At 37.4% G+C, this 8,032-nt stretch overlaps 1 protein-coding gene across 2 annotated transcripts in view; it reads left to right on the top strand.

Annotated features, from left to right (window-relative positions):
• Positions 1-1,879, top strand: part of LOC103896832 (receptor-interacting serine/threonine-protein kinase 2) — an 18,274-nt gene extending 16,395 nt beyond the window's left edge. For both annotated transcript variants that reach the window (XM_009276744.2, XM_009276743.2), the window contains exon 12: positions 359-1,879. In XM_009276744.2, coding sequence (XP_009275019.1) covers positions 359-681 — 323 coding nt within the window. In that variant the 3' untranslated portion in view covers positions 682-1,879. The remainder of the gene's footprint in view (positions 1-358) is intronic.
• Positions 1,880-8,032: the final 6,153 nt, after the last annotated feature.

The following is an 8,032-nucleotide window of genomic DNA, read 5'->3' as shown; positions in this document are numbered from 1 at the left end:
CTACCACTTCCACTTTCTACTGGACAAAGTTTTCTCATCTATGTTGAGCCAAGCTGCTTTGCACAAAGTTTGATGCAGATGCTAGATGAACAGTGCGAGACCTGAAAATCTCCTCCCCTTACACAATCTGAGCACTTAAATCTTTAGAAACACTTTCTGTAATCTGATCTTCATGAGTTTTGAACAAAAGATGGAAGTACACTGGACTAGTTTTGAACAAAGAATGCAAATAAACTAACTCTTCCTCCTCCTTTCCTCTACTGAGTTTATATTTCTGGTGTTGATGCTATCACTTGCTAACAACTCCTGGAAGAAAAGAGCACTTAGTTTATATCATTTTGTTTCCTTTTCACTCAAGACCCTTGCTGCAAAGGAAACTGCTGTCAAATACTAGCCTGCCAGAGACAGACCATACTGAGCTGCATGACAGAAGGACGTCTCAACCACATCCTCGACGTCCTTCGCTCACAGCAAACGTTGTCCCGAATGGATTATGAAACAATTATCTCTTACCCCACAGTAACTGGCCGTGCTCGGGCATTGTTGGACACTTGCCTTTGCCTGGGAGAGAGCGCAGCACAGGTTGTAGTAACTGCACTTTCAGTGACCAAATGTAGTCCTCTGGGACGAGGCAGCCATTGCCCAGACTGTCCTTCTAAGGTAAATAGGCTGTTGTTGTGACTTTTTTTTTTTGCAGTTTGTTACATGGATCAGAGCACTGGTAACTTGGAATGGCAATGATTCATATTGATTCCTCTAACCCATTGACTAAAGTCAGTCCTTCCCACAGCCCATGATTTTAGTCCTCGAGTGGAAAAAGCTAGCTGGATTAAAAGGTCAAGTCAACCACTGCCTGCAGAAATTACCAAGACTGGTATAACAAATTCCAGTTTGGACCTCAGAGATGGGAGGAGTGCAATGTGTGTCAGAGGAAATACAGTCCAAGTCAGATGACACCTCATTTCCCTTATTTTTTTAGAAGGGAGGAAAATGGATCATGACTTCTTGGAGGTCGCGCTATGGAAGAACGGCTGTTACTAAATCCTTCCAAATAAGGATAGCAAACAGGGTACTGGATGAGGAGAAAAAAATTACTGCCTTTCGCTGAGCTCATATCTGAGCCAGCTGTTACAGTAAAAGGCTTAAGAGAATCAAGAAATATTTCTTCAACAGGGCCTTAAGTAAGACTTGGAAATTTTATATTATGCATATAAATTATTTTGTTTTCACTCACAAATGGTCGTATGCTCTGAAAATGGGGCACTGATAGCAGCACTTTGGAGAAGTGGGGCTTAAAGTATTTACTAAATGGAAAAAGGTTAATACCTTACATCCATGTAGTTCTCTAAGTATGTCTGCAGTTCAAATGTAAAATTAAACCAGGAAGAAGAGGTGCCAAGCTGATCATTTGAAACAGTGGTTCTGCTGAACTGTAAAGGAAAGTAGTAAGATTATCTTAATTGTAATGAAAATGAGGTTATATAAGATGCTGGGTTTTTGAAGGCACAGTGGGATTCCTTCAAGCTTCATGGCACTGGATTAACATGAGAACTTGTTGTACAATCTACAAATATTTCAAATGCAAACCCACGTTGCTCTGTTTCCCTATGTTGCATGTGTTCTCTCTGCAGTTTCAAACTGCTTATTGAATTCAGTAGTTTGTCAGGTTGCAAAAAACACAGTGATGATGTGTTTTCCAGGCACATCTAAGATATAAGAAATTTGTTACATCACATACTACAATGCTGCTGGAACCATATTTTTTTACATAAATTCATTAAGCTTTAAGACTGCCTTGAGAAAATATATTGTTACAATTAAAAACCATGTCTATCAGAATATGTTGAAAATAGTTTTGCCTATTAAAGGAGCTAAACATCTACTTCACTGTGATTTTTTTTTTTTTTTTAATCTACACTTTAAATGGGAACTTTCAACAGACTAGATCGGTCCCTGCTAAAGAAGGATGTCTTGCTTGTGAGGAAAAGCACTGCTGTCATGGCGTTTCGCCTGTTTAGAAGGCATACAATAGTCAGAGTAAAAAAGATAATCATTCACCTGTGGGAAATATTTAGAGACTTTTAAGAGGGAAACTGGCAATATTGTTGAAACTTAATTATCAGCTTTCAAAAATTATTCCATTCAGTTGTTCTGCTAGACACTTTACCCTTCTGTGAAAGATGTGCCAGCTGGCAGGCTATGCTGATTTTTGTCATTATGTTTTTGACATAGAAACAGTTTTGGCTCTTTTCTTGAAACAGCTGCCTACTTGAGAATATCACTTGATGCCAGACCTAAGCCCAGTCTTAACTGTGAATTGCAGAACTGGCATCAAACCAGTGGGAGCACAAGTTATCTGTTTTTCCAGACAGATTTTTGTTCTCATATTTAGCTTTCCAATTTAAGTAATTGCAATAGGATGTGACCTTAGAGTTAGATCTACTGCTATCATGCTTACACAAATTTTTATAAGATAACCCAAGAAGACAGCTTGTAACCAATTACAAAACAAAGGCAAATTTGTTACTTCATGTTCAGAAGAGCCTGAATAGAATTCTTTAAGTATGTTATTTAATAATCAACTCTATCACAATCAGATTTTTGCCACCTTGCTCAACTGAAATCAATGCATGAATTTGAGGTTTTTTTTGTATTGATACTTTGGCTAATAACTAGCTATGCTACTGCTAAAGCCTTGCTATAAAAATACTTAAGTTGATGTAGCCACGTGCATAGACTTCCTCATAACTCTCCCTTGTGTAATATAAACATTTAAATTTGGGGGTTTGTTGACAGTTGTAGCTGTCGGGAATCTTTAAGTGTGGTATTTTGGAGGGATGCTACTAGTTTATTGAAATGAAACTGCTGTTGATATAAGAAGTTTTGATACAAAACTAGACTACAGTGACCTGAAACTAGCATAATTTAATTTTGTCTCACCAAAAATACATACTATTATAAGGCCTATAATGCATTGGCTTTGTAACAAAAACATTAATGTAATGTGTTGATCACTGATGTGAAATATCAAACTGCTTAAAGCTAATGGTATTCTGCTTGTATCCAAGCTAGTTCATTAGCTGAGATTTTTATTGTCCTCACCTCTGTTCTGCAGTTCTCTTGGTATCACAAAACAATATAGAATAAATGACACTGAGCAAGAGTACAGATAGAAGAATCAAACTGTTCTTTAGTATCCATGGGAAGAAACAAGGCTTGAATCTGAAGAACGTCTAGAGTCCCAGGGAGGAAATATAAAACATGGGTAACTCTAGAAAACAGTGAAGATAATAACAAAAAGTCACTTCAGGACTGACCATACAAAGTGATTTGTAAAACTTTATCTTGCAATTACTCAGAAAAGACAAAACTAGAATTAATAGATGTTAAAAATGAGAAGTCACATTCAAATTCTATGAAGCTATTTAGATTTATTAAAGGAACAGTAAGTGGAGTAGGCAGATGGTTATTTTTCTGTCTTGATTGTAATATATTGTTCTTCTTGATGCTGGTTGCAGCTATCTTTTGCTGATTTGTAAAAAAGATGACTGTCCCTTCACCTTTTTCCTACCTATACAACACCTTTATCTTAGCTGGGATACTTCCTGCAATGTAAGAACGTCTGCACTAGAATTTGTTTGAGGTTAATTTGTGGAAAATTAATCTGAGGTACTGGAATGAAATGTCTAAGAGATTAGTCCTTCCAGTAGAGAGCAAAACAAAGCAAGCATAAATACCAACTTGATAGTTGTCAACAGTGCCTGTTAAAAACAGAGTTCCAGAGAACAACAGAGGAAGACAAGTACATATTCATAAAACACTAATCTACAAAATTTTAAAAAGTGCATTAATGGTCTGCTAATGTACACAGAAGAATTTTACACCAGGTAGATAGTCTAAGATGTACAAAAACTAAAGCACTAACCAAAACATACTAAACCTCAAGGATTCTTATTTTATTGTTTCAAGTCTGAATTCTACATAACCTTGTAAACATTTTCATGCTTGCGCAGGTTTACTCGAGCTATTCATGTGAAGATTTGTAAGGAAGGTTAAATGCATATATAAATACTTGTGGGACTGGTATGTTAGGGAAGGACCCAACCATCATCAAGGCAGGCATAGAGAATTTAGGTTTCTTTACTGCTATTTATTGATTATAGTGCCATGCAACTATTAAATATGCTCTCCTCCCGTAATATGTGTTGTCTCTAAGACTGCTGGGGTGTTTTATGCATGAAGAAATCTTGTCTTGTGCTATATTCCCTTTCATTCTTTTCCTGCTCCCTTTGCAAAATATTATACTGGAGCTCAAAAGGCCTTAGCATAGTTTTGATTTTGTTCTTTATCAAAGGAAGTAATCCCTTGCTTGCCTTGCCTGGTACTACATTCCCTTTACTGAGCCACACGGTTGACTTGACAGCTGGTATGTCAGCCAAGTTAAACAAAACTCCCAGATTTTGAAGGTAAGTCCACCATAAATTAAACTACCTGACAAGGTCTGCAAAGAACATATTTAATGAGTTATTTGTGTTACATTAAAGTTAGCGTAGCTGCAAGAATACATTAATTGTACAGTTAAATTCAGTATGTGTTAAAGAAAGGCTGCTGGTAGTTGCAGCATTGCGTTTTGCTTAATCCCAACATGACAAAAATGGTAGGCAAGAAGCTCAGATGTACTATTTCCAGCTCTTGTGCTGATATGACAGAAATTTGTGATCAGTATTTTGTTATTTCCTGCCTTTATTTCTCTTTGCCAAGAATACATCCCAAGTAAGAGTTACAGAGGTCTATAGCCTCAAACTGCCATCTTTGCTGGGCTTTAAGGTTGACCTTTCCTCTTCCACAGAAGTAAGAGATGCATTAGTTGAAGAAACTGTGGACTCCTTCAACCAGACTGAATTAAATGGCAGTGATTTAGAATAAAAACTTCTTCACCCCTTGAAATGTGATAACGTTCCAAAGTATTGCAACACTTATTTCCAACTGTTGGTCTTGAACTTTCCACATAGCAACAGCAATATCCATATGAGCAGAAAGCGCAGCTGAATTCCACCCTTTCAGAAGTAACCTGGCTGTACTCCAGAAAGTTCTGTACAGTTAGTCCTTTCTTTAGATTTCAAGGAAAAGCATTCATATTAGGTAACAGGATGACTACGAACATTATATTTGTTTTCCTTTGTTGACCAAAAAGGGCTTAAAGCTTTTTTTTCAACTCAGTAGAATGTTACCTGGGGAAAAAAAGCTGAGAAGCGACTAAGGAATGCATCTGGAAAATAAAAAAAAAAAAGTATGAGACTTTTGACCTTGGAATAGCTGCAAACTATGTTCCCAACAGAGTTGTCTTTATGCCGCTTACATGAGCTGTGATAGCGTCCCGTCACAAAAGAACAGGAAACTAGAAGGAAAACACTGTGAGGTGAGCGCCTGCCATGTTCACTTGTGGGTGTGCAAGGTGCCAAAGTAACCATTGTTTTCCGTTCCACGCTGGCAATGTTTTAGCTGGAAAACAGTATACAGCTCTAAGCATGGACTGAGGAGAGCCCAGAAGAGAGAGGAAGGCTGTGAAGAAACCTGACATGTAAGAACAAGTTGATAAAACTGTGTTTGTTTGGTCTAGCAAAGAGGAGGTGAAGGGAAAATATGAGAGTCTGGAGCAGAGGTAGTGAACGTGCAGTGATGAAACAGAGGACCTGGTACCAACCAGTTGTCTGTTCCTATGGCTTTATGATTCTGGAGTGGCTTTCAAGCAGGTGCTCAAAAAGACTTAGAGGTTGTTATGAAGACAGTCTCCTTTCCCACACCCAGTGCAATTAGCAATATTCATGGAACTTTTTTTTTTTTACCTGAACAAGAGCTCTTTAGTTGACAAAATTCATGTAACCAACAGTGATTTCCTAAGCCTTTTCCCTCAGCCTGTTCAGTTTATTTATGCAAAATACAAATGTTTAAAGTGATTTAAGGGAGAAATGAATGTCTTTTTGCTGGGAGTTACATAACATGAATATTTATAACTACCCTGTAACTCAATCACTATTTATTTCACTAAAATCTACCTGTGAAGTCATGTGTCTGTTAGCAAGTCAGCTACCAGGAAGATGGAATAGAGAAAACCTGAATTAAAGAGCTCTGGGGATTATTTCCACCCTCTACAGTGCTTCTGTGAATTCTAAAAAGAAAAGAAGGCGCTCCTACGTTTTTGCTTCTCTACAGATCATGCTTGGTCATCTTCTCTCAAATACAATGAAAAGCTTTTCCGTCTTTACTAAAAGGCAATCTTTATCAAGCAAGATTTCTGTCAATCCCTTAAATGTTTGCTGAGAGAGCCACTGAAACATGTAAACTTTTTCATTTGGAAAAATTAATTAAAACTTAATTAAAGATTCTTTATTACCCTGAACTTTCTCTTCTCCCCTTTGTCTATTTTTACAATGGGATTTTCTTGCATTAATATATTTTCCTCCCTCTTTTTGCATGAAACCACAGGAACATAAAGAAAAACTTACGACATACAATGTTAAAATGCAAACAAAATCATAGAAAAAAAAAAACGTTATTTGAGCTGAACTGGTATGACCTCACACAAAAATTTGATTGTTTTTCTGATAGACTGCATGTCTCAGCCCAGTTTTACTAAACCCTGTATGAGACAAAGATTTACAGCCAAAGAAATATTTCAACTCAGGGAAGCTTTCTGCAAAACAAGCCAATACTCCTGTCTCCTCCCTTCTGCTCTGACTCCTGCAGAGCTGGTTCAAACGCAGTCTGACATCTCTGGCCTAAAACCTGTTCTCTCCACTAAAATCAATTGTATGCTGGTATTCAAAGCTGCAGATTTATTTGTTTTATAGAAATCTCTCACTTAGGTATAGAATTAATGAAATATTAAAGAGAAGAGAGATTTGGATGCTGTTTTATATTATCATGTCTTTCAAAACCAAAATTGGATCGTCTTTGATTTCATTTTCTATATGAGATAAGTAATAGGGTTTGAACTCCTCAGCTGTTGCCTTTTATTTTAATGTGTTTAGTCGAACGTTTTCTGCTATTCCATTACTAGTATATCAATATAGCAATTTAATTCGTTCTTAGCTGGTCTGAGATTTTATTTTTTTTTTTTTAAAACCGATGGCAACTCTCAGTTTCTTTGCCCAAACTAGCCCCCAGCAGTGAAAGCTGTGATTTCTTATTCAGTGTTCCTTATGTTCATCTTCGGTAGCAAGAGAAGGTACACCCACTGTGGCCAGGTCTCTCCTGCTTATAATAGCGCCAATTAACTGTATCAATTACTGTGCACAGTGACAACTGCAGAGGTAAAGGTTCACTATGGATTTGTTACTTTAAGGTATGCTTGGGCATGTAGAGAGGATTTTTCTTGTCTGCTTTTACAGCTGACTATTTAATCAGAGATGTTTTTTCTTGGACAAAGGAAGCCTTTTTAAAGAACAAAGTAAAATACAATTATCAGGATTTTACAGCTGTATTTTTACCGTACAGTATATACTGGATTTAACTCCAAGAGTATGCATTGCAGCTGTCTTCTGACTGTTTCAGTACAACCACCTAATATAAATCTGTCTGGTTTTTGTTTTAATGACAGAACATTATGGGCAACTATAATGTATGTTATTCCAGCATAGAATAATCCAAAAGAACAATTTCCCCAGTGATACAATGTGGGGGTGAAAAGCGGCACGGACTCCGGCAGACACGGCAACCAAAGACCTTTATTGCTCTTTGTTAGCATCTTTTATAGCAAGCAGAAGTGTACACGCGCTACCTGCAGCTTGCAGATAGGTTATAGCCTTGTGTTCACGCGCATCTATACTCTAGCAGATTGGCCCGTTCTTCCTGATCATGCGAAATGCCTTCATGGCCTTTATCTTGTTTTTCTCCTTCCAGCTGCACATTCCCTTCTCCATTATTTTCTGCTTAAGTGCCTTGTCATGCCAGGTGGTACAGTGTTTGCTCATTAAAATCAAACTCAGGAATGTCCGTTAGTGAGATTCCCATCCCCACATCTCCCCCTTTT

The sequence above is a fragment of the Aptenodytes forsteri genome, unplaced genomic scaffold (genome assembly GCF_000699145.1).
Source record: "Aptenodytes forsteri isolate BGI_AS27 unplaced genomic scaffold, ASM69914v1 Scaffold33, whole genome shotgun sequence".
NCBI lineage: Eukaryota > Metazoa > Chordata > Aves > Sphenisciformes > Spheniscidae > Aptenodytes > Aptenodytes forsteri.
This window is presented reverse-complemented; position numbering and strand designations above follow the sequence as displayed.